This window comes from Lagenorhynchus albirostris, chromosome 1 (genome assembly GCF_949774975.1).
Source record: "Lagenorhynchus albirostris chromosome 1, mLagAlb1.1, whole genome shotgun sequence".
NCBI lineage: Eukaryota > Metazoa > Chordata > Mammalia > Artiodactyla > Delphinidae > Lagenorhynchus > Lagenorhynchus albirostris.
Genome location: NC_083095.1, coordinates 73,473,831 through 73,500,988, shown reverse-complemented (window position 1 = coordinate 73,500,988; position 27,158 = coordinate 73,473,831). Strand labels below are relative to the sequence as shown.

Genomic DNA, 27,158 nt, shown 5'->3' with positions numbered 1-27,158 from the left:
CTCCACTTGTGGGGCGGGCAGGACTGGGCGTGGTCCTGCCTGGCGACCCGGAAGAATTCGTAGCGAAGGCTGTATATTTCACTGCAAGGAGAGGCGGGGATCTTGGCAAGGAGGCCGGGGGGTGGGGAAATAGACTGAGGGGGCGGGGAAAGAAGGGGAGGAGGCGGAAGAGGGAAGGTTTTAGTGTAGAAAAAACCTTTGACCTAAAGCCTGAAGTTGCTCAGTCCTCCGAATTATGGCTGTCACTTCAGTTTGGTGGATACGTAGTACAAGAGAATCCGTCCAGAGGTACAATGGATTTCTCTCTACCCGGCCTATTATTTCACCTTTTCTTCTCCCTGTTCCGGCTCCTTCCTGTCGGCATTTAAACGTTCTCAAGTTCCCCTCGACTTAAAATAACCCTTCTCCAGCCCTCTTCCTCCGCTAATGTCCTATCTTTCTCTTCACCTTCATAGCCAAACTTCTTAAAAGAGTGGTGTCCATTTTCTACTTCTACTTCACATCCATCTGGCTTTGCCTTTATCATTCATTGTCCCTCTCGCCAATATCACTAATTTCCCACGTGTCACCAAAACTAACGCCTAGTTTTCAGTCGTTTTTCTTGACCTCTGTATCACTGGACACTTGCTGACTCCTCCCTTCCTTTGGAAATGCTCTTTTCTCAGCCTCAAGGAAAGCCACACTCTCTTCTGGGTCTTTCGCCCAACTTTATTCAGTCTGTGTTGCTTGCTCCACCTCCTCTAAGGTCTTACAATGTTGATATTCCTCAAAGCTGGGTCCTACGGATCTTCCTTTCTTCCCATTGTGCACTTTCTCCCAAGAATCTACCTCGGTGAATTCGGTTACCAGTTGTTTCAAAGAAGACTTCCCGAATCGCCTATGAACTATAGGAGAGCCTCAGAGCTCCTGAATCCTATAAAAACTTCCCACTGGATATATCTTCTTGGATATCTAAAACACTTTTGATTTTACTTACTAAATATCTCCCAGATCCATGTATTTCTATCTCTGCCACCATGACTGTTCTTCAAGTTATTATCCTCTTTGGTCTATTTTCTGCAGTAGTCTCTTTAATAGATTTCTGCTTCAGCATGTTTTTCTCCCTCCAAACTGTTCCACACACTGCAAGTGGAATGGTCTTTTAAAAATATGTGGGGAAAATTCCCTGGTGGTCCAGTGGTTAAGACTCTGTGCTCCCAGTGCAGGGGGCCTGGGTTTGATCCCTGGTTAGGGAACTAGATCCCACATGCATGCTGCAACTAAGAGTTAGCATGCCGCAAATAAAGAATCTGCATGCTGCTACTAAAGATCCCGCATGCCTCAACGAAGATACTGCACACAGCAACGAAGATCCCACATGCCGCAACTAAGACCCAGTGCAGCCAAATAAATAAATATTTAAAAAATATATATATATAAAGAAATATGTGGAAGGAACACTTTGTGGCATATGTATCCTGAAACACTCCCGTTACAAATGGATATGCTGGATAGAATTGAACACATCTTCACTTAAATGCATTGTCGAGTTAGCTAGAAAATAAAAGAACTCTCCAGAGACCAAAAACAAAGTGTGCTTTGGGACTGAGGCTATCTTGTGCTTTGTCAGTCAGTCTTTGTAACCCAGAGGCCTGGTTGACAGGAGACAATACCTGGGACAGTGCGGGGGTGGGGAGTTGTGGGGAGAGGGGGAGGAGAGTCTGCTAAATCAGATGCCTTTAGACCACAGATTCAGGAGGGTGGAGGTCCATCAGTATCCTCATGGAAGTGAGGTGGGAATCCCTTCCAGAGCTTTGTGCCCCTTGTAAGAGGGGACATACATAGGGACAGCGCTCTGATCCCAGCAACCACTCCTCCTCCCCTGGGAGGCTGATGGAGAGCAGGTTTGTAATGCCTTAGAGTCTTTTTGCTCTGGGGTTTTGGAGATGGGTGGGTCAGCTTCTCCCTCCTCCTCAGCCTCTCCTTTGACAACTAATCTAGTTAAGTTAAACCGTTCGCAGATCTCAAAGTCCATCTTACACTTTGGGGTTTTTTTTTTGGTTTGTTTTTTTTTTGCGGTACGCGGGCCTCTCGCTGTCGTGGCCTCTCCGGTTGCGGAGCACAGGCTCCGGACATGCAGGCTTAGCAGCCATGGCTCACGGGCCCAGCCACTCCGCGGCATGTGGGATCTTCCCGGACCGGGGCACAAGCCCGTGTCCCCTGCATCGGCAGGCGGACTTCTCAACCACTGCGCCAGCAGGGAAGCCCCCATCTGACACTTAGGCAGTTAAAACGTTCAAATCCGAGCCAGGCAACAAGACCTGAGAAATTTCTGTCTGCACATCTGGGTGTAGGGCCAAGTGCAGCTGGTGCCCTTCAGGAAGACAAGGGTTCCTCCTGAGTCTATAGCAATCGCAAGGACTTCTTTCATTGAAATGGGACAGTTTCCTCCACAGCTGCTTCCTGAAACAGCAAAAGGAGTTGAGCACAGTCCCTCTGGGTGGTCAGGCCATCACTGTGGGGCGGGACAGGAAGCCAGGACTCAGGGAGGGATCTTCCTCTCAGCGTGGGCTGGGGCAGGGCAGGATGAGGGGTTTGCTGGCAACTCTGCACCTTCCCCTATGCCAGCTCTGTGTGAATGCCCCCTGCTTCATTTTGCTTGGGCAGATTTTTACAACTTCTTTCAGGCTCTGGCATGTAATTTGCTAAATGCTATTCACATCATCATTTCACATAGTTTCTAATTAAAGTATGATAGGACCAACCAACCAATCAACCAATCAACCAAGATCCTAACATGGAGATCCAACAGATAAAGGAGCCTAGAACCCCTCTGGTCCCCCTTTTTAACATAGTCTCCTTAGACCCCAGAGTTTGTGGACATAGAAGTGAACTTGGGACTTGAACCCACGTGCTGGGACTCGAACCTGGCCAAAACCTAGATTGGGACTTGAACCCATAGACTTTTTTAAAAAATTAATTAATTTTTATTTATTTTATTTTTGGCTGCGTTGGGTCTTCATTGCTGTGCGCAGGCTTTCTCTAGCTCCCATGAGCGGGGGCTACTTTTCATTGCGGTGCGCAGGCTTCTCACTGTGGTGGCTTCTCTTGTTGTGGAGCACGGGCTCTAGGCGCCCAGGCTTCAGTAGTTGTGGTGCGCGGGCTCAGTAGTTGTGGCGCATGGAGCTTAGTTGCTCCGCGGCATGTGGGATCTTCCCGGACCAGGGCTCAGACCCGTGTCCCCTGCATTGGCAGGCGGATTCTTAACCACTGTCCCACCAGGGAAGTCCCGGTTGCATTGTAGTTTAAATTTGTATTTTCCTGATTACTAATAAGGTTGGGTACCTTTCATATGTTTATTGGCCATTTGGATGAATATCTTATTTTGTGAATTTCCTGTTCAAGTCTCTTGTCAGTGTTTCTTTAGGGTTGTCTTATTTTTTTTCTTATTGATCGACAGGCATTATGTATAAATTCTGCATGTGAGCCCTTTGTTGGCATATGTGCTGTAAGGATCTTCCTCCACGGGGTGGTTTGCCTTTTCACTCTCTTAAAGATGTCTTTTGATGAGAAGTCCTTCTTGTAATCCAATTTATCAAATCATTTTTCCTTTAAGACAGTAATTCTCAACTGGGGGTGAATTTCAGATAAAATATAGGACCTCTAGTTAAATCTGAATATCAGATAAACAATGAAAAAATTTAATTATTTCCCAGGAAATTTTTGGGACACACACTATTTTTGTTGTTGTTGAATCTGAGATTCAATTCTAACTGTGTGTCTGTCCCCCCTCACCAAACATGGCAACATTTCCCCCAGGGAACATTTGGCAATGTTCTGGAGACATTTTTCGTCGTCATAATTGGGGCACTGGTGGTGGTGCTACTGGCATCAGTGGGTAGAAGCCAGGGATGCTTTTAAACATCCTACAATGCACGGGACATTCCTCCACAACAAAAATTTATCCTGTTCAAAATATCAATAGTGCAAGGTTGAGAAACTTGTTTTAAGGTTAGTGATTTTTTTTTTTTTTCAGTACACGGGCCTCTCAGTGTTGTGGCCTCTCCCGTTGCGGAGCACAGGCTCTGGACGCGCAGGCTCAGCGGCCATGGCTCACGGGCCCAGCCGCTCCGCGGCATGTGGGATCTTCCCGGACAGGGGCACGAACCCGTGTCCGCTGCATTGGCAGGCGGAGTCTCAACCACTGTGCCACCAGGGAAGCCCAAGGTTAGTGATTTTTGTGTGCCTTGAAGAAATCTTTCTAAACCCCAAGGTGATAAAGATACTCCTGTCATATTGTCTAGAAGTTTTATTATTTTACTTTTAATGTGTGGGACACCTGGAACTGATGTTTGTGTGTGTGTGAGATAGGGGTCAAATTTCATTTTTCCCCATGGATATTCACTTGACCCAGCAATATGCACTGAAATGAGTGTCCTTTCCCACTGCCCTGTATTTCCTCCTTTGTCATAAACCACGTGTCCATAGATGAATGTGTCTTTTTCTGGACTCCTTCTGTTTAATTGCTCTAATTGATTGTCTTTGCATCAACATCACATTGTACTAATTATAGTAGATTTAATAAATCTTGATTTCGGGGGGTATCTTAGTTTGGGTTTTCCCAGAAACAGACCCTGATAACAAAGACTTGAGTGCGAGTAATTTATTTGTGATGTGATTCCTGGAAGGGGTGTGGCTTTAGGACTGTCAACCAAAGACGTGAGAGACAGAACAGGCCAAAGGACTCAATGGAAGGTTCTCTTAGGGATTGGGTGCAGACAGGAAAAAGGCCCTATTCTCCACTCACCTCTTCAGATCCACCCTCCTCCCTGCTCTGTTACCTACCTTTTGCTTCATTTTTTTTTTAGATTCCACATATAAGCTGTATCATATGATATTTGTCTTTCTCCATCTGACTTCACTTAGTATGATAATCTCTAGATCCATCCATGTTGCTGCAAATGGCATTATTTCATTCTTTTTAATGGCTGAGTAATATTCCATTGTTTATAAGTACCACATCTTCTTTATCCATTCCTCTGTCGATGGACATTGCTTCCATGTCTTGGCTACTGTAAACAGCACTGCAATGAACATTGGGGTGCATGTATCCTTTTGTACCATGTTTGCAAAGAGCAGATTTTAGTTCAAGAACTTTCTTATCTGAATGGTTAGAAAGTGGAGTAGCCACCTTGCTTGGTGATCACCAGATGAGGATGAGGTAGGAAGATTTAAGCATTTGGTTAGAGTGGCGGGTGGGAAAGTTAAGTTCCTTTGAGTGAATTTTCTAGTTCCTAAGAAGATCAGTGCCAGAGAGAATAGAACCTTGGTTAAGGGTCAGAAACTTTGTATGACTGTAGAAGTCCTTTTACCTTTCTGGGTTCTAATTACACAATTAGGAATTTGGATTAGGTGATAGCAATGATAGCTAACTTATATTGAGCTCTTCTGTGTTTTAAGCAGAATATTGGTTCATTTAATGCTAACAACAACTGTATGATTTGGGAACTATAATTACCTGTATTTCAGACATGAAGAAACCGAGGCATAAAGACATTATTTTGCCTGTGGTCGGTACATAGCTACTAAGTGGTGGAGCTGGGATTTGAACCTAGGCAGTCAGTTCCAGAGCTGGCATGCTTAACCACGAAACCATACAGCTTTTCAGCGATAAGTCTTAGTGTTCCAGCTCTAATCATACTCTGATTTTGGGGTTAAACGAAATCATATTTGTGAACTTTGCATTATTCTATACAAATGATACTTCACATCTTGTAATTTTTCAAAATGAGATTATTACATGAATCAGGCAAAGCCTCATAGACTGTGAGCTCTGATAGGGCAGGCACTGAACCTGTCTTATTTGCTCTTGTCTCCCTGTGCCTGGGACACTGTAGGTGCACAGCACAATTTGTTTATGGATTGAGGGCAGGACCATGGCAGAGAGGCACATTTTTGCTCAAAAGGTGGCCAGCTGGGGGTGTCCTAGCCCCAAGTCCAGGGCAGGCTGAAGGAAGCCAAGGCTGCCTAGTGACTGGACTTCCAGTGGGCTCTGAGTCCAGCGGGAGGCTGGGCTGGATGTGAAGGGTTGGGCTGCTTTTGAGAAGAGGCCCTGTCTAAATCAGGGGTCTGATCCCCTCTCAGCCAGGCTAGGGGACATTGCCCTACTAGTGCCCTACTGCCTCTCTCCTCTGTGCCTCCCCACAAGTGCTGGGCATTGTTGAGATCACACAGACTTGGGCTTGCGGGATGAGTGTCAGTGCTTCCCTTGGGACCTGGGCTGGACTCTGATGCACCTGGGGACCTTGAGGACTGCCTGCCCAGCCCTGCCTGGCACTGAGCCTGCTTTTCCTTGGCTTAGGGCTGACATTTTTTTTTTTTTTGTCACAGATAGAGAAACTTTATTCAATATTTTATAACAATCACCATGACAACAATCAGTAATAATAACAGTAACAACCACAGTAATGATGACTAACAACATTGATGATGCTCGATATGATGATAAATCATCATAATAATATAATTTGATATTATAATATCAATACTTACAGGCAGATAGGCCAATCACACATTCCGCTGTGAGTGAATGACCAAGTGCCCTTATTGAGACTCATGGGTTGGTTTGGCGTCCGAATCATATTTTTTACCTTGAATTGGGTTCTGTGAAGACAAAGGCCAAGCAGCAGAAGGAAAAAAGCGGGAGGAAAGGAAAAGCACTGTAAGTTGAGTGTTGAGCAAGGCGGGGACTTTTGGGACGACATAGGAGGTGAAGCCTGGCAGGGAGAGGAGACCAGGTCAAACAAAACCTGCCTGCTTGTACCCCCCCATCCTCTGCCCTGAGCTTGGACATCTGGCTCTCCAAGCCAGGTGGTGCTGGCCTCCCTGGAAGAAGGTGGGACAACCCCCCGCCCCGCCCAGGTTGACTTCTGTGGAGGCATAAAGTAGCCTTCCAGCCGCTCTTGGTTTGCAGCTCTGTGCAAAGGCCATTGGCTGCTGACGGCACCGCTTACAGCAATCATTACCCGCGTCTCTGCTGGTGATGCACAGACATGTCTTCCCACCAGATCTAAAATGAGAACCAGGTAACCTTGCAGTGCCTGGAATGCCTGTCTTCTATCACCATCCACCCAACATACAAGCTCTTTGGTTGTCTCCCACGCTGTCTTGCCTGCTGCTCAGTGGTGCCATCTGCCGGACATGTACCCCTTCCTAGCCCTCTTCATTTGGAATGCTCTGTTCCCCAGTAAATAGCTACTCGACACCTGCCTTTTGCGTGCTTTATTATTATCAAATGTGCACGCAGATAGTTAAATCGTTAAGTGATTCTGCAAGAACGTTTATGAAAATACTAGCCCCATTCCCCACTTTTGATTTTTCCCCACACCAAAGGCTGTCATGCTGGGATCTCTCTTCACTTCTTGGTTTATTCTCTTGTGTTGGTGGAGCACATCCTCCAGTGCTGAGAAAGGGGGCTGGGAAGTAAACTATTTGAAAATGTTTTAATTTTATGCTGACGCAAACTTCTGTCATTCAGGTGTTGAATTTCCTAGACTGGTGCTCCAATATTCTTTTTATTTCTCTAGTTTTTGTCAGTCTTTTTTTTGCTCTAATATCTGGGAGATTTCCTTAGGTTTATCCACCAATTCTCTATATCAGGCTGGATGGCGAGGGCGCCACGGTAACCAGGGGAATGATGGGAGGCAGAGAGGGAGGGAGACAGCTCCCATTGCCTTAGGTGAAGGCTCAGCTCTGGGTGGAGGTACACTGTTTAGCCTCCTCACTTCTTTTTTAAAAATTTAATTAATTAATTAATGTTTTGGCTGCGCCTCGCGGCACGCGGGATCTTAGTTCCCTGGCCAGGGATTGAACCCACGCCCCCTGCAGTGGAAGTGTGGAGGCTGAACCACTGGACCGTCAGGGAAATCCCTAGCCTCTTCACTTCTGTCCCTGCCTTTTTGGTAGAACCCAGGGAAGCTGTCTGCTTTGGACTGTAATTGTGTAGTGTTTGTGCTGGGCAGGTCCTAGGCTCTTCTTTTCCATGGCATGGGGAAATGCTCTTATATTTGGGCTAATTCTCCTGCAGATGTTGTAAAGTTTTCCTTCCTCTTATCAAATCCCAGCATCTGACAGCTGGAGCCATGACTTTCTCTGCATCTCCGAATCAAATCTGCACTGGTGGTTGATCTTGTCTTTTCTGGGTGAGCTGGTTGAAGAGATCAGTGTGGCATCAACAGCTTTTTTCACACTCTGTGTCCAAGAAGAGCTTCTTATTTTCTGGGCTCATGGCCCGGGGCAGACCCAGACACTGCCTTCAGGGCATCCTTAAAGTTCTCCCATAGGTGGTCCCTCCCAGCACAGCCTCTGGACAATCCTGAGGAAGTCTGCCCTCCCCCATCTTCTTTCCTGGACAGCATGGCACTGTGTCATGTGGTTTCCCTGCTCCCTGGGGACTCTGCTGTGTATGGGAGTAACAGGGATAAGATCATTCACTGAGCATCTAAGCAGTTTCAGAAAGCACTTTTGTTTCTCTGCATTTTTCATGTTTATGGTCATTTGTAAAAATATAGAAATAATTTTATAGAGAATGGATAAGCCATTTATTTAATTATAATTCTGACACAATTATCTCCATTTTTGAAGAATTCTGTCCAGTTTTCTCCCAAAACGTACAGTATTCCACACTGTCGCAGTCAGAGTGAATACACATTTTTGATTCTGCTTTCTCCAATTCACATTGTATTGCATTTCTAACTAGATTTGGAGTTAGGACTCCCAAGCCGTGAGGCAGGAGCAAGCGGGAGATGTTGGCAGTCCCTCAGTGTAGGCAGCCTAGGTGTGGGAGGCTATGGAGACAGGAGAGTCACTTCAGAAGGAGGAGCCAGGCAGGAAGGCCTGTCCTCCTGTCTCCTGTAAATTAGAGTGAAGTCTGTTTGATGATCCCAGAACTGTGGCCCGGCATTCGCCGTAGGCTCTTGTCAGGTATCCTGGGACTGGAGGGCTTCTGTGCTGGTTTCCCAGTCCTGGTTCCAGCAGTAGGTGGTGATAAGCATCAAGTATGTGGCAAAGAATGTTAAGAAAAGGCTTGGCTTAATTTCAAAAATTCTGCCTAGAATTCTCTAGAAATTTGGGGTCACTCTGGTGTTAGTGACAGGCTGGATTTCAGGTGCACTCAGAGTTGGCTCTAGGGCCAGGTTTGGCTGAAGCCTAAGCATCCCTTTCCTGGGTTGGAGATATCCTACCCTGTACTGGCCTCTCATTCATTGGCCTGATACCTTTCATTTACTGTGGATGACTTAATTAGACCTGAGATTCCAGAGACCTGTAGGCCCATGATGCTTCCCACTTTGTCCTAAGGCCTTGGGCTCAGGAGACCTCTCTGTTTTTTTTGTCACAAACATGATTTTGGTGTAGATGAGAGGGTATAAGGGATAGAGACTGCCAGAAGCCATGGGACTGAGGATCACCTTTAGGGACACTTCTGATGAATTGATTTTGGCTTATCTGTGACCTGGCCTGGTTTGGGTAGGTGTGGGGATGGTGGAAGAGATGGAAGGAAAGGAGAAGGTGGACGAAAAGTTAGAAAAGGAGTAGGAGAATGAGAGAGGGCACTCACTTCCATAAAGCATGGCTCTTTTAGTTACTGCAGCTTTTACTGGAGCTACGTGGAGTGAGTGAAGTTAAAAGCCATGTTGCTGTGAGTCGAATTTTTAGGAAGAAAATGCTTTCACCAGGGGAGGTGGTAAAGGCTCCGTGAACTGGAAGTTGTGACTCTCACCTGGCCATTTTGGGCTCCTCATATCAGTGGACCAGCAGGCAAAGAAAGGAGGTACGATACTGGCTGGAGTAATTGACCACGCTGCCTGTGAGAAGCTAGGGTTGCTGCTGTACAAAGGGTGAAGAGAAGAGTATGACTTGAACCCAGGGGATTCGCTGGGGACACCCCTTGTACTTTAGTGCTCAGTGATCATTACAAATGGGCAACAGCAACTAGTCAAACCTGTCAAATATAAGGCAGCTAAAGACTCAGCCCCCTCAGGGTTAGAAGTCTGGGTAACCCCAGCAGACATATAACCCAGGCCAACTCAAGTGTTGGCCAAAGGGGAGGGAAATCTAGAATGGGTGGTAGAGGGGTGAGATGAGAAATATCAATTAAGACCCGGGAGCAGCTGCAGCACAGGACCCTGTATCTTGATTTGCCAACCCTCTTTAAGTCTTTTTAGGAGACTGTGATTGGCTATTAAACTGAAGGTTTGAACTTGTACCTTCCCTCTCAGGAAAGAAGGATGGGCATCTTGGTCTCAGGCAAGGTCCAGATACTGTAAGAAGGTGCAAGTGGATTTGGGTGGCATAGGGAAGGCTTCGTCAGGACCATTTTATCCACTACCTCTGATCAGCTCAATCAGCTATACTTCCCAGCTCACACCATTTCCATGGGTATAAATCCCTAGCCACCACTACCTTTGCTAAAGGCAAAAGAACGTCCATGCAAGGCACTAATTGACAAGGAGAGACCACCATGCCTGTGCACTGACCCAAGGGATCCCATGAAGGCTTAGCTTCTTTAGCCACATCCTGGATATGGGCTGAGTGATGCGATCTGGAAGTGCAAGGATATTTACCCCCAACAGAGCAAACCTTGACCAGCGGAGAATGAATGGGTGCATGTGCTTATGCATAGGTAGGTCCATGTGTGGTACTGAGTCAGCAATAGTTAGAATACCAGGGGTTTGGAGGCAGCATATAAAGGAAATAAAGATAGTTATTAATCCCAGCATCTAGAGTAACCACCATAATTATTTTGATGTTAATTTCTTCTAGTTTTCTTTCTATGCATACATACAATATATAATTACAAAAATTGAGATTCTACTACAGGGAGATATTTATGTTGCTTTTAAAAAGCATTCTGTTATATTGCATTTTCCTACATGATTCAATGTTTTGAAATAAATTTTTAATAACTTCAAAATATTCAATCATATGAATTTATTATTTAAACTTTGTTCCATGGCTGGGAATCTAGTTTTTCTACTACTGAAAATGCTGAGATTAAAATTTTTATTCATAAACTTTTGTTTATATCTCTGATTCTTTATTAAAGATGAATTTCTGGAAAGAGTTCACTTAATTGAAGGGAATCACCATGCCCTCAGAAGTGAGGAGTGGTATCAGCCACAGGCTCCGGTTGTGTCTGTCCCTGTCCCGCCCTTTTTCTCTCCTCCGGCCAGTCCCTCAACTGGCAAGAGTTGGAGGCCAAGCAGGCTCTAGGCCTTCACCTTCCTGCTGGTTACGGAGCAGCCGTTTGTGGCTGTCGTTCGTGCAGAACTTGTGATGCTGTCCCTCCTCTTATCTGTTCCATGTATTTGTTTTGCAGAAGTGAGTGACAGATGGTCTTCTCTGCGTCTCAGATCAAAGCTCCACAGATGGTAGATCTTTTCTTATCGAGGTGGACTGTGAGGAGGGCCCAGCGCGCTGCCAAATGCATCTAACCTGGGGGTTCTCAACGAAGGGTGATTCCTGCCCAGCTCCCTCACCCCTCCCCAGCCACACCCCCAGGGGACATATAGCAGAGCCTGGAGATAGTTTTGATTCATAAGTTGGTTGAGACGAGACTGTTGCTACTGACCTCTAGTGGGGAGAGGTCAGGGGTGCTCTAAACATCCTACAATTCAAAATGTTCTTAGTGATTCTGAATATCCCTAAAGATAAATCAGAGTTGGTGTTGAGTTGACGTTGAAGGCAAGGAAGGATCTGGTGTAGTTTCTTCTTTATGTTGGAAATACGGGTCCTGCCTCTCCAGGGAATCCCTTTCTTTTCTTTCTTTCCCTATTTTTCTTTTTTTTTTTTAAATTAATTTATTTATTTACTTTTGGCTGTGTTGGGTCTTCGTTTCTGTGTGAGGGCTTTCTCCAGTTGCGGTGAGCGGGGGCCACTCTTCATCACAGTGCGCGGGCCTCTCACTGTCGTGGCCTCTCTTGTTGCGGAGCACAGGCTCCAGACGCACAAGCTCAGTAGTTGTGGCTCACAGGCCCAGTTGCTCTGTGGCATGTGGGATCTTCCCAGACCAGGGCTCGAACCCGTGTCCCCTGCATTGGCAGGCAGATTCTCAACCACTGCGCCACCAGGGAAGCCCTTTCCCTATTTTTCTTCACCGTTTCCTCTCTGTCTCTGTCTCTCTCACACACACATCACACACCCACCCCTTTCAAGGCTTACGGAATGCCTGACGCTGGCAGGAGACAGCAGCAGAGAGAGGAGACACACACTCAGTTCTGGAAGTGGGGATTTATTGGGAATTATTGGGAATTCTGTGATCTGGAGGAGCCTTCCTGAGGCTTAGGGGTGTGGTGGGACTTGAGCAGGAACCAGAGGCAGATCCAGAGTGAGTGGCACAGAGAACCTGCTTGGGTCCAGTTCCAGATTTCCCTTCAGGCTGGCCCAGGTTCCAGGTTAATTCTCTTTCAGGACCTTATTGATCCAGGGCCAGTAATGGGAGATCCGGGTGAAGATGGCAGGGGGCTTTGCATCCGACTGTCCATAGGAGACAATGCCCTGGGCCACCCCAGCGCAGAGAAGAGGGCCCCCTGAGTCTCCCTGTGGGACAGAGAGGGAAAGGGAGAGAGAGAGAGGAAAGGTGAGCCAGGGAACCACCCACTCCTCCCCATGGACCAACTCTGAGTTGGTGAGACCTATTGGGTTAGCCAAAAGGTTCGTTCAGATTTTTCCGTAATATCTATGGAAAATCCCGAATGAACTTTTTGGCCAACCCAATAGCATCAGCGGCGAGAACCCTGGTTCCTCATGAGGTTCTATGTCTCTGTCTGATGCTGCTTCTTGCTTTCCTTCCTGGCACCCCGTGACCCTGTGTAGCAGCCTGGGAGGGATAGTCAGAGACTGCCTGGGGCCGCGGGAGGATGATCAGCCCAGGGACAGTTCCAGCTCCTCAGTCCTATGATCTCAAACTTTGTCACTGGCTGACACTCTTCTGACTCCATCTCCTTCCAGGAGATGTCCGGACCCTGAACAGTGATTGTGGAGAAGACCCTAGTCTGAGGATCACCTTAAGTGCAGATTTTGTCTTCTGGGGATTGCCCATGCACAGCGGGAGATTGTGGTCAAAGTAGTGAGGTGTCTGCAGGCCTGGGGCTCCATGAGTCTCAGCTTCACCTCTTGCAGAGTGTTGGAGCCCGGCTCCTGAACATTTGTTCTTCCCCAGCCAGCCACCTGGCACATTCTCCCGGGTGGGATGAAGTTGAATTGGGGTGGAAGGGGGAGTGTCCCCACGGCCAGGGTCAGGTTGGCTTTCCCCTTCAGCTGTGAAGGAAACGAGGGCTGTCAGAACTAGAAATGGGCTTGGGGGCAACTGGAGACAATCAGGGAGGGATAGGGCGACTTGCTTCACATTACAGCCGCTTCCAAGGGGAGAGTTGAGGGGTAGAGGCAGGTTGGGGAAATGTCAGGGCAATGGGACCTGAAGGAGAAGCCCTGGAGAACAGGAAGTGGAGAAGGGGAAGAAGAATTTCCACCTTCAGTAACATGATGTCATGGCGAACAATAGAGTCATTGTATTTTGGGTGAGGGAACTGTTGTACGACTTCAAGCTTCTGCCATGTGTCTTCTTTCTTTTTTATGTTATGGGCTCCAAGGGTGACCATTATAGACCTTTGTGAGGGAGAAGAAGGACAAGGTAAAACAGTGACAGTGTGATTTTCTCCTGAGATATGCCCATTCTGAGAAAAGGGGACAGAGTCTCTCCCAGGGTCAATGGTTTCTTCCCAGCCTCCTTTATCTGGGCCACTTGTGGTATTGGAGGGGCTCAGGTTTTACTCAGGGAAGAGCTTTCCCAGGGAACAGAGACAATTTCCAAGACCCTTGGGACTTGCTGGGGACTGAGCCGGCCATGGAGGACCCAGGGGACAGGATTGGCGTTTCCCAATCAGGGCCAGCCCTTTGGAGCCAGAGGTGTCAGAGGGAAGGGGGAAGTGCTGGTGTCTCAGGTGGACGCTGTTCTCTGTCTCCCATGGAAAGGATGGGTTCAGGTCCCTGGGAACTGAAGGCCAGTGTTCCTGAAAAGGACATAGAGGAAGTGGTCCAGAGAACTGGGTGGGACCCTGAAGAGTGAGTCCATATCTCATGTGCTGGGGTCGGGGAGAGGGAGCTACTTTTGGAAGAGGGGTGCTGGGATGGGGTCTCCTTTCCTTTGAGGAGAGCTGAGCTCACAGTGACTGAGTGTCAGGGGAGCTATTCAATTATGAGACCGATTTCCTTAAGCCCAAGTCTTGCCTCTCCTTAAAGAGACCCAGACCCAGGAGGTCCCCCTCAGGCCCCCCAGAGGGTGTCCCTGGTTGCCCCCTGGCTGTTTACCTCCCATTCGGAGATAAACAGGACCCTGTTGTCTCACTTTCCTGCACAGTGAGCAGCCGTCAGGGCAAAGTTCCTTCTCATCAGGAAACCACCACAAGCCACCAGCATGTCCTGGGGAGCGACAAGTTCTAGGTGGGCCATGTAGGGGCGGGAATGTGGCTTGCTCTCTGTGCCCCCGATGATGTCCCCTGGAACAGAGAACCCCAGGGCTTGAAAACAGAAAATGCACAAGCTGGGTTAAAGTTGGGAGAGGCTTCTTTCGAATGCATCCTCCTGCTGTGATCTGCCCACCTCCCTCTCTGGTGCCTCTGGTACCTGCTCTTCTTCCTCCAGGCACAGCAGCCAGCTCGGCCTCAGATGCCATGCCGTCGTGTTTCACCTCGGATTTCCCCCACTCCCATTCTGCACCTGCTCGACTCTCCTCTGTCACCGTGCAGGACAAGCTCTCCAGGTTCCTGTCTCAACCGTCTCCATATCCCATGAGTGCTCACAGATCGGCCAAATTACAAGGCCGGAAGGCGAAGGCAACACAGGACTTTAAGCACAGTGTCACACGTTATATAAAGAGAAGACACCCTCTTCATCTTGCCTGCTCTGGGCTTTCCCCCGATCAAAGTGGGGTTCCTCGTTCCTGGGAACTACCACAGGCTGCAGAGAATGGGTGACCACAACCCCAGTGGAAATTCACTCTGGGCTCTTGGGGAGAGATCTGGGGTTCTGTTTAAGAGTCAGCTACTTTCAGACTAAAATCTTATTTAGTCTTGATGCTGCAGCTTCCAGATGGAATGACCCAACACTCACCAGCTTCAGCTCTGGAGCAGAGGAGGAAGAGCAGCGAGGGGAGAGGAGGATGATGCATCTTCTCAGAGAGGCTGTCCAGGACAGGTGCCTCTTCTATTTTCCAGTCTTGGGTTTATAACTCCCAGCAAGTGAAGGCAGGGCAGGGCTGGTACCCACAGGAACTGCATGGTCACCTTTTCTTCTCTCATTCTGAGCTGGTTATCTTTCTAATCAGAAGTTTCCCCAGAGATGCCCTCTGTTTTGCTGGAGACAAGGTTGAGTCCTGAACTCCTGAGTCTTGGCTTCAGGGATGAGCTCTCGAGCCTGGTGCCTCATCTGTGGTGGGAGATGGAAGGATCATGTCTTTCCCAGGTAGGGAAGCTCATTAAAGCCCCATCAGAGACATGGGTGGGGGAAAGTCTTTACACTGCGCATTCAGAAAGCACGTGCGCTTTTATGGCCATGACCCACAGTAGGAAATACATTTTGCAGAACGACCCAATGCATATACTATATTTATGTGTGAGTACATGAACATAAACTTACACACATGTGAATGAATCAAGAGTTTCAGGAAACAGTATTTATCCTTATGTGCAATGCTCTCCATTAGTTCCCACTCCATTCCATTCCATTTTATTCCACTCCATAGTAAAACAGAAGCTGCACCCCGCTTAAAGGATGATTACCTGCCATTTGAAAAAATATTGATGTGGATCTCTCTCTTCCTCCAAATCAAAACTTCACTGGAAGAAGAGAATGATACAAGAAGATTAGATGCGGGAAGTGGTCAAACCCTACGACTGGACTTTACATACCTTATCACAAGAGCAAAGGGGATTGGAATTAGCATTTCTTGAGAGAGTATGCATATCATTCATTGTCATAATCTTAGATATATTATTATTTTCATAACAACCCTGTGAAGTAGGTAGTATTATCTCAATTTTATGAATCTGTCTATCAAGGCTTACGGTTCAGAATCAGACTTTCCTCATTTCAAATGAAGGGCCCTTTCTGTTCTACCACCAAAGACAAATAGAGAAATAGAGTCCTGCTAATGGGAATGTAGATATAGAAGGATGGTTTGCTCCTGGGGTGCTGGGGTTTCCTACTCTCACATTAGGAATCAAGCTTGTTTGATTGAAATAGAATATACACAGATGTCAGTATCTGAGGTTTGACTCTTTTTTTCCCCACCACAACCTTGGGAATTACCATTACTGTCACTTTACAAATGTAGAATTGAGAGTCAGACACATTAACGTGATCCATATCACACAACTCGTAGCTCTCATAACTGGGTTTCAAGCACTTCTGTTGTTTTCCCCAGACTTCGAGAAGCAGCGAGTCCAGGGAAGAGTGGGATAACTTGGTGGAGTGTCATTTCTCTTGGAAATTTATAGGGTATTTAGTTCAGAGATGGTGAGCACAGGGGATGAATACTTTCCCCAAATCATTCTGTCATGCCCTTGGTCTCATCTTGGGCTTGTGGCTGAGGTGATCCATTCCTTAGTATGTACTGGCTGGGTGCTCTGTTGCCCTCAGCTCTGACCATCTCTAGAGTACAACATTTACACATATTCCCAATGTCTGAGGAGCCTCTGCACCAATTCTTTCACTCTCTAGAGTTGCCAGATAAAATAAAGAGTGCCAGTTGAATTTATATTTCAGATGAACAAGAAATCATTTTTCAGTACACGTATGTCCCAGTATTGAATGGGACATACTTATAATAAAATAAACTGTTGTCTCTCTAATATTCAACTTTAATTGTGGGTCCTGTATTCTTATTTGCTGAAGCTGTCAGTATTACTCTGGCATCAGCGGAACAGAGGAGAATCTGGATGTGGAAAAGTTCTGTTCCGTGGCCATGCACCCCATAGACCAAAAAGTGGAGGTGTAAACAAATGAAGGATTCCTGTTTTTCACTCATGCAATTAGAAATTGAGAGGTAGGTAGTCCAGGGCTAGTCAGATAGCTTCATAGCATCATTAAGGTTCAGGTCCACCTATACTCAAGTTTTGTTTCACCTGCACTGGCTGAGGGCAAGGGAATGGAAAAGATAGAGCTTCAGAAATGAAGTCTGCACTATTCGCCCGTATCTTCTTCCTGCTCTGTCCTGGTTGTTTTTGCATACTTTAACAGATTTCCTTTTTCTCTCTCCTCTGTCGTCCTTCTGCTATTTTATATGTGGTATGTTGTTGGTGGTGAACTTTACATTTAGTCTATGGTTTAGGGATATCAGTTTGGGAGTGTGACTAAGTTAGAGGTGGAATGGCTATCACCTAGAGATCCTGAACTTGGAGTTGAAAGTGGTAACTTAAGAGACTGGGTCATTTCAGCTCTAGGGAGAGTTAAGCCTCATTTTCCTTTGTACCAAAGGTAGTGAAAATTATGTTCAATGGGAGAATTTTTGTTTTTAGGAGGATTAGGTGTGAAAAAATAGTGCACATTCATGTTGGGCAGCCAGTGATGGATTGTAGTGGACATTTACCATGTACGTGGTGGATCCTTAGTGTCTTTTGAGCACCTTTCCTGTATTAGAGGAATTCCCAGTTATGATTCTTGCCTTCCTAAGGTAGAATCCACAACCTCCTTCCTCAGATTCTTTTGCATCTAGGGCCCAATCATGTGACCGAGACTCTGCGAATCAGATGAATGGGTATAAAATTTGATTTAGGAGGGGGTAACATGAGGGAGGAGACATCGTGTGGGATTAACTTATTTATTTATTTATGGCTGTGTTGGGTCTTCGTTTCTGTGTGAGGGCTTTCTCTAGTTGTGGCAAGTGGGGGCCACTCATCGCGGTGTGTGGGCCTCTCACTGCCGTGGCCTCCCCTGTTGCGGAGCACAGGCTCCAGACGCGCAGGCTCAGCAATTGTGGCTCACGGGGCTAGCCGCTCCGCGGCATGTGGGATCTTCCCAGACCAGGGCTCAAACCTGCGTCCCCTGCATTGGCAGGCAGACTCTCAACCACTGCGCCACCAGGGAAGCCCTGGGATTAACTTTTGGAGTGAGGGTGAGTGGTAGAAAGTCTGGCTTGGGGGGAAGAATTGGTTATGGTTCAGTTGTCTGGTGTTTCCTACAATGCCTGGGTCAAGCCAACAGTCCTGTGGTGGAGTTGGGACATTGTTTCTGGCTAGGTAGCCTCCAAATCCAATTCTGCAACATCTTAGGAAGCAGATACTGACTCTATAGGAGGGAGACTATACTAATAATGAACTGTTACAACATGAATGTGTGGTCAGGGGAGGTAATTTCCCCATTGATGGAGATATTCAAGTAGAGGTTGGATGGAGTCTTGTTTAAGATTCACACTTAGTGGAAAGGAAAGAGTGGACTTGATGTAAAAGCAATGGCATTTTAATTATGGCAGTGATTCTTCAGCTACTAAATGCAGAGGGATCATCCCTTCTCTGAATTTCTTAAACATTTATTATCTGTGCTGTTATTCACTTTGACATTTAAGTCATGAGGCTGGCTTTGCAGTTAGACGGGGTGAGCTTGAATCTTGCTTCTGCCACTTAACGATCTATTGATCTTAGGAGAGTTCCTTAGGTTCTCAGCCTTAGTTACTGCATCTGTAAAATACGAAGAATGATATGAAGCAGGTTTTTTGTTTTGTTTTGTTTTGTTTTAGAATTAAATGTGGTGCTAAGTATAAAATGCCACATGGTTGGTCCTTAATAAATGCTGGTTTGTTCTTTTAATGGTGTCATACCTTGTGCTGCCATAACCGTTTGATGCATATATGATGCATATGTCCTCAATGAGGCTATATATTTATTTGTGTAAAGAATAAATATTATACTTCATTTGAATTCCCCTAAACACCTTACGATTAGTCAGATTTACAGACTTCAGTTATGGTATGTTTTGCACAGCATCTTGTTTCTATTCATTGAACTTCAGGCTGCCAGGTTGTTTCTTAACCTTGTTCTTTGAGTAATGGCTTGTCTTTTTCAATTGAGCACATGTCTTAAAAGTGGTTTTACCCCTAGTTTGCCATGTAGGGATTTAACACCTATAAAGTTTCATATATGTTGAAGTGTCTTTTAAGAAATACAACGCATAAAGGAAAATTGGCAGGGACTTGTGCCACCTTGCGTTAGATTGAGACAGCTGTACAGTGGAGCCGGAACAGCACATGGGCCGCATTTTCCTAAGTGGACTGGAGCTCACTCTGTGCTTTCCCTTACAATAAGCTCTATATGCTTCTGTAGTTGATGTTTCCAAATGAGTATGTTTTCCTAAATTTAAAGTCTAAATTTAACAGCTTACGTTCAACATCTGTAAAGTAATTTGCAAGGATAAAGCTGATTCGTTTTATGATATTCTTCTTTTTCACCCCCCTTTGGACTTTCTTTTATTATGCTAAAATAGTGGTACTTTTAGGATTTACATTATTGTACTCTCCAATACAAAGTATGCAGTGTGTTAAAGTATACAGTACACCATTTTCATACATGTACAACAATGGTGGATGAAAAATGTCTCTTAGCAGTAATACTGGATTGTAGCCTCTGGTTTTATCAGCTGCATACTCTAGGACTATTATATAAGTAAAAATCTCTCTTGTGAAACTGGAGAGTGATTAGACTGTGCAAATTGATGTAGTAGCTTTCATCCGCCTCTTAAAGGGTGCCACCACGGAAAGTCCATTTAAGGCGTTGGTAGGTTTAACAAAGTTGGAATGCTGGCACTGTTGAATTGAGCAGCAGTTCTTCAGACCTGGCTCAGAGCTACAATGCATTTAATATATTAAAGCAGCTCACATGAGGACTTTTTGCGGGCCTTCCCAGGCACTGGAGTTTTTCTGCTAATTCGCCACACTAGGTCATAAAAGATCTCATTAACATTTATTTTTGATTTTGCAGAGGATTCTAAGAATGCACAGTTGTTTCATTGTCTTGCTAAATTTTGACCTTGTTCCTTTCCTACAACTCTTTCATCTTCCAAGTCACACTTATTACCAACCAGAATCATTGGAACATCATCAGTGTCTTTAACTCAAAGAATCTGTTCTCTCGGATCTTGTAAATCATTAAATGTGGACTGTGCTGTGACGGAATAAACTAATGCAAAGCCTTGTCCGTTTTTCAATCCCTCATTGCTATAAATTGTTCCGTTCCTGCAGTATCCAAGATTTCAAGCATACACTGTTGTGCATCTACTTCAACTTGCTTTCTATAAGAATCTTCTATCGTAGTATCATATTCTTCAACAAAAATTCCTTGAACAAATTGCACAGTCAGAGCAGATTTTCCAACTCCTCCCGAGCCAAGAACGACTAGCTTTATACTCACACATGGTGCAAACTTGTAAATTCTAGTACCTCTCGCGCTGTCACCGGGTCCCCGCAGCCAGCGTCCCCTTGTGCTCCCTCCGTCGCCGCTACCCGCTGGCGCTGCTCCGGCTGGCTTACACGCCTGACTCTGGGCGAGGTTTGGCGGTGTCGCCTTGACATCAAGCGTTCAGCCTCGGGGCGCGCGGGTGCGCCTGTTTTACTATATTCGTGCTTTAACTCCTAACACAGTAGTTCCTTTTAGAATTCCTGCACTCTGCACATTTGTTTTTTTAAAGTAGACAGAGTATCCAGGAGAATGATGAATAGAGAGGTCCTCTGAGATGATCCCAAGTTTTGGATCGGGAGGAAGATATGTCATGGTTGTGTGTCCTTATTTCTGTCCCAGCCTCTTCAGCAAGAAACCCCCAAATCATGCTTTTTTGGAGTTTCTTTCTGATATTTCTCTTTTCCATTCACCATTCCTGCAATAGGCTCTTATTTGAGGAGGGAAAGTCGGAGGGTGCCCCTTCTCATGAGTTTGAGCAAAGATCTTTTACCTGGACAGTTTCTCCTATAGACTCTGTGATGCTACCACTCAATGTTCGCACTGTCAGTCAGACAGGCCCACTTCATGGGCCATCACCTTCTGCATCTCAAAATTAACACTGTAGCTATGATGATCTGATCTTTTTTGCATGGGCTGTAGGGGAGACTGGTGAGGCAACAACTGTTACTTCCAATCCAGGAATCCACATGATTTTTTAAAATCTATGGTTGTTGCCAGTGGTAGAATCAGCACTTTCAGGTTCAGTGCTGCTCGTCACAGTCTACACCCCTGCTTTACACGGGTCATACTATCAGGGAATAGTTCCTGGATTGGGAGAGACTTGTCTTCTAGGTGGTCCTAGAATGGCCTGTTATTCTCCTTCTACTGGGATTGTTGTACTCTGTTGAGGGCTTATAAGGATGTCTCCTTTGTCTAGTCATTTCTCCACATCCTACATTCTTGGTTGCAAGGATATTCTTTTGTTTCTAGAATGGCAAATGCTGTCCAGCTGCAGATATGATTTTGGTAAGGCAGTTGGGAAAGTGTGAAGGGGCAAGTTATGTGAGACGAATGAGACAGATAGTGTACATTTTCCACAGTCAGAGGGTTGGACCAACCCTCCACGTGTCATTTAGGGATTTTTTTCAGTAGAACTCTTTTCAGTAGAGCTTCCCCAAACCACATTTGGGGAAGGGTAGAGGGAGGAAATCAGGACCACGGACAGCGTTAATGCTTCTTTTCCTGGGGACCAAAGCCAGGTTGTTCAGAGAGAAGAGAAAATGAATGGGTTGGCATCTGGAGGAAGTGTGGTGGGTGGTCAGGGAGAGGTGTATACATAACCTTGTATCTCAATTGTATATTACTCTGAATTACCGCTAGGAAAATCTCTCTCTGAATCTCTCTCTTTCCCCCTCTTCCTTTCTTTCTTCCTCTCTCTTTTACTCTCCCTCTCTCTCCTTCTTTCCATTACTTCCTTTCTCCATCCTCAACCTGAAGTTCTTTTACACAAGGGTTGAGTGTAGGGAGATGTGACTATAAAAGAATAGCGTGAGGGAGTTTGGGGAGGTGATGAGACTGTTGAGTATTTCAATATTGGTGGCGGTTACATGAATCTATATGTGTGTTAAAATTCATAGCACTATATACCAAAAGAAGTCATGATGATTTAAAAATAAAAAATTTCTTACCATAGTTCACTGTCGCCACTGTTCCTCAGATGAGGAAACTGGGCTTAAAGAGGCACAAAGTCAGAAAATGGAAGAGCATGGATTCAAACACAGGCTCATCTAATTTTTTTTTTTTTTTTTTGCGGTACGCGGGCCTCTCACTGTTGTGGCCTCTCCCGCTGCGGAGCACAGGCGCCGGACGCGCAGGCTCAGCGGCCATGGCTCACGGGCCCAGCCACTCCACGGCATGTGGGATCTTCCCGGACCGGGGCACGAACCCTTGTCCCCTGCATCGGCAGGCGGACTCTCAACCACTGCGCCACCAGGGAAGCCCCAGGCTCATCTAATTTTAAAGTTCAAAATCTTTGCACTCTTTTTTTTTTGGGGGGGGGTGCTGTGTTGGGTCTTTGTTGCTGCACGTGGGCTTTCTCTAGTTGCGGTGAGTGGGGGCTACTCTTGGTTGCAGTGCACGGGCTTCTCATTGCGGTGGCTTCTCGTTGCGGAGCACAGGCTCTAGGTGCGCGGGCTTCAGTAGTTGCAGTACGTGGGCTTCTGTAGTTGCGGCATGCGGACTCAGTAGTTGCGGCTCGCAGGCTCAGTAGTTGTGGTGCATGGGCTCAGCAGTTGTGGCTCGTGGGCTCTAGAGCGCAGACTCAGTAGTTGTGGCACACGGGCTTAGTTGCTCCATGGCATGTGGGGTCTTCCTGGACCAGGGATAGAACCTGTGTCCCCTGCGTTGGCAGGTGGATTCTTAACCACTGCGCCATCAGGGAAGTCCAAAATCTTTGCACTCTTTATTGCTGCATGCCTTGAATGTTCAAATGAATAGTCCAGAAAGCATAGGCAGGATCTGTTATCCATCACTATAGTTTTGCCTTTTTGGGAATGCCATATAAATGGAATCATACAATGTGTGACTTACTGAGGCTGGCTTCTTAAACTCAACATAATGCCTTTAAGGTTCATCCAAGTTGTTGCATGAGCAATAGTTTGCTTCTGTTTATTGCCGAGTAGTATTGCATTGTATGCATGCATCACAGGTTGTTTATTCATTCACCTGTTGAAAGACATTTGGTTTGTTTCCAGATTTTTATAATTATGAATAGAGCTGCTATTAACATTTGTGTACAGATTTTAGCATGAACTTAAGTTTTCATTTCTAGAAGGTAAACATCTAGGGGTAGGATTCTAGGTCGTATAATAAGTGTATATTTAATTTTGTAAGAAACTGCTAAACTATTTTCTAAAGTGACTGTATTTTGCATTTCCCCCAGCAATGTATGAGAGTTCTAGTTGGTCTGCATCCATGCAAGCCCTTGGTACTTTTGGTACTTTTATTTTTAGCCATTCTAATAGATGTGTAGTGGTAGTTCATTGTGTTTTTAATTTGCAATTTCCTAATGACTAATGAAGTTGACATCTTTTCATGTGCTTATTTTCCACCTGTAAATCCTCTTTGGTGAAGTGTCTATGTCTTTTGTCCATATTTTAATGGAGTTGGGTTTGTCAGTACTTAATATATTCTGGATACAAGTAATTTGTCAGCTTTGTGATTTGTAAATCACACCCAGGGGTCTTTCCTGACTCACTCTGAGGCAAGTTTCCAGCAGGGTGGCAGTTTCTTACAGGGAAAGGTCTTAGAGATGGAGCAGCCCATGGGGTGGGCTCAGGAGCAGGGAGCAGTGGATTATGAGGACAAGGCAAGAGTAAAGTCCTGGGCCTGTTATTCTAATTACAGTAAAAAAATTTTTTTTCTCAAGCAAGCTGGAGTTACACCCTATAAATGTGGTTTTAATGACCTCTTCACCGCACTCATCATAGATCCTTTCCTTGATGATGTTTGAATGGCAAAGCTTTTTATGAATTTAAAGCCTACTCAATATGAATCACTTATTAAAATAAATAGCAATTTTTGGAGAAAACCTTAAATTCCCAAAACTCTGCCTTGACTCTCGTATAAGACTCCAAAAGTCACTATAACAAAGTACCACAAACGAGGTGATTTAAAACAACAGAAATTTATCCTCTCACAGTTCTGGCGGCTAGTCTGAGATCAAGGTGCTGGCAGGATTGGTTCCTCTGAGGGCTATGAGGAAGAATCTGTCCCACACCTCTCCCGTATAGTTTGTTTACACCTGTCAATCCTTGGTGTTCCTTGGCTCATAGATGCATCACTCAATCTCTGCCTCTGTCTTCACATGGCCTTCTCCTCGTGTGTCTCTCTCCTCTTCTCTTTTTTTTTTGGCTGTGCCATGCGGCTTGTGGGGTCTTAGTTCCCTGACCAGGGATTGAACCCGGGCCCTTGGCAGTGTAAGTGCTGAGTTCTAACCACTGGACAGCCAGAGAATTCCCTCTTTCCTCTTCTTTTTTTTTTAAAAAATTAATTAACTAATTTGGCTGCATCAGGTCTTTGTTGTGGCGCGTGGGATCTTCACTGCAGTACATGGGCTTCTCTAGTTGCGGCGTGTGGGCTCCATAGCACAGGGGCTCAATAGTTGCGACATGCGGGCTTAGTTGCCCCACGGCATGTGGGATCTTAGTTCCCTGACCAGGGATCAAATTCACGTCCCCTGCATTGGAAGGCGGATTCTTTTTTTTTTTGCAGTACGTGGGCCTCTCACTGCTGTGGCCTCTCCCATTGTGGAGCACAGGCTCTGGACGCGCAGGCCCAGCGGCCATGGCTCACGGGCCCAGCCGCTCTGCGGCATGTGGGATCCTCCCAGACTGGGGCACGAACCCGTGTCCCCTGCATCGGCAGGCGGACTCTCAACCACTGCGCCACCAGGGAAGCCCTGGAAGGTGGATTCTTAACCACTGGACCACCAGGGAAGTCCCCCCTCTCCTCTTCTTATAAGGACAGCTATATGGATTAAGGGCCCATCCTACTCCAGTATGACCTCATCTTAAGTAATTACATTTGCAATGACTCTATTTCCATTTAAGGTCACATTCTGTGGTACTGGGGGTTAGGACTTCATTATATAGTTTCTAAAGGATGCAGTACAACCATAACTATTCCGTCATTATACCCACATGCCAAGCCACTACACAGGGTATGACTATGTGAGGGTAAAAGTTGTCAGAGGAGCTGTGGGTGTGGGAGACACAATCACCAGGTTCCTGGGGAAGGAATGAACATTGGGGTGGGGTGGGAAGAGCAGATATTTTCCTGTTGGGCTTTATGACCTCGGCCCCGACAACTGTGACCCCAGGAGGAACTGGCTCTGTAGCACTTCCCTATGTGCTGGCATCAGCTGTACAGAGGCCCTCTTCCCATGAGTTTGAGCAAAGCCCTCTTATCTAGACCGTTTCTCCTTCTGACCCTGTGGTGCTGAGACTCTCTTATTGCTCTCAGTGTTGGTTAGGCGGGCCCACTCCTTGGACCCTACCCTCTGCATCACAGAATAAACATTGCAGTGATGCTGATGTGCTTATCTTTTTTTGGGAGGCTGGGCCAGCAACTGCTATTTCCGTGTCAGGGGTCCATGTGATGCTTGTTTGGTCTGCAGTGTTGGCCAAGCTAGAGTCAGTGCTTGTCAGCCCCTTGGGGTCCAGTTCATCCTGTGGGTTCAGTCCAGCTCCTTGCAGTCTCCACCAGCCCTACCACTTCTTGGGGGCCAGGCTGGCAGGGTGGGCTGACTGTTCTCCCCATGTCTCCAGTTGTCCAGCTTCCTGGAAAGAAGGGCTGCCCTGTGGATGTGCTGTCCTCAGGATCTGGGGGTCAACAGTGGGTGGGGCCCGAGCTACAGCTCAGTATGTGTGCTGGTTTCCCAAGCAAACATTACCCATAGGGCTTCTGCTCCTTGTATTTCACATTTAAAAACTCTTATTTAATTACATAAATATAAAACAAGAGTTAGGGCGTAAAAATTGTTTATTGTCATTCCAGCATAAGTTCTTTCATTTCTGAGATCCTGCCAAGATTTTTCTTTTTTAAAAAAATTTATGTACATATATCTGTTTTCTACATAGGGTTAGTGTTTATAATCAGATGTTTATGTTTATCACGATTTCTTTATCTTACGTCTACATTGATCAGTGGCAGAGCTGGAAGCCCAGATCTGTGGGCTGACAGGCAGTGGGGAAGATGGAGCTATGGGTCCCTGGTCTGGGCCAGGAGTAGCAGCTCCTTCTTGCACAGGCCAGGCCTATCTTCTTAGGCCTCTTCGGGACCATGGTGAAACCTGTATGAGGGCCCTTTAATGGCAGGCTTCTGAGAGTTAGCTGGAGTTTATGCTCCATTTGCCTTGTATTCGGGTATGTATGGCTGTGAGTGCACTCTTTCATCTCAGATGCTGGCGGGTCCGGCATTCAGAGCATTGCAGTTCACTTGCAGGAGGAAATTTTGGAGAACTTGACCTAACTCAGATTTCTCTTTTGGAAGACTGGAGACACCGTGTCATTTCCAAAGGAAGATGACAGTTGAATTGGGTGACTCTGATGTAGTTCAGGGGCCAGACTCACTCTGACATTCTAGGGGAACTTTCTTCTGGACTGGCATGGCCCTACTTCGTGGTGACTGTTGCAGTTGACAAACCCGTCCTGAAGACTTCCAGGGCTCATCCCTCCCCGCTGTCCTGAGCTCTTGTACTTGGGAAATTTTCCTTTTTCACTTGACAGATGCTTCTCTGGCTGCAGACACATTATTATTATTTTTTAAATTAATCAATCAATCAATTAATTATTTAAATCCTGAGAGCAACAGGAAGGTGCTCTAGGGTTACCTGTTGGTAATGAACATACTCAGATTTGCATTTTTATAAAGTATTATTTATTTATTTATTTTTGGCTGTGTTGGGTCGTCGTTTCTGTGCGAGGGCTTTCTCTAGTTGCGGCAAGCGGGAGCCACTCTTCATCGCGGTGAGCGGGCCTCTCACTATCGCGGCCTCTCTTGTTGCGGAGCACAGGCTCCAGATGCGCAGGCTCAGTAGTTGTGGCTCACGGGCCCAGTTGCTCCGCGGCATGTGGGATCCTCCCAGACCAGGGCTCGAACCCGTGTCCCCTGCATTGGCAGGCAGATTCTCAACCA

The 27,158-nt window shown here is 46.2% G+C and overlaps 1 protein-coding gene, 1 long non-coding RNA gene and 1 pseudogene across 2 annotated transcripts in view; 1 reads left to right on the top strand and 2 right to left on the bottom strand.

Moving 5' to 3' along the window:
* Positions 1-202: 202 nt before the first annotated feature.
* The window catches only part of LOC132530714 (uncharacterized), a 44,360-nt gene continuing 17,404 nt past the window's right edge, over positions 203-27,158 (top strand). The window contains exons 1-2 of the long non-coding RNA XR_009543860.1: positions 203-288; positions 4,016-4,206. This is a non-coding gene — a long non-coding RNA (uncharacterized LOC132530714). The remainder of the gene's footprint in view (positions 289-4,015; positions 4,207-27,158) is intronic.
* CMA1 (chymase 1) lies at positions 12,433-15,205 on the bottom strand. Its single transcript, XM_060168050.1, is given in 6 exon segments — positions 12,433-12,576; positions 13,043-13,104; positions 13,107-13,296; positions 13,509-13,644; positions 14,384-14,534; positions 15,148-15,205. Coding segments are annotated over 6 exon segments (741 nt in total).
* LOC132529717 (ras-related protein Rap-1b-like) lies at positions 19,488-20,596 on the bottom strand (annotated as a pseudogene).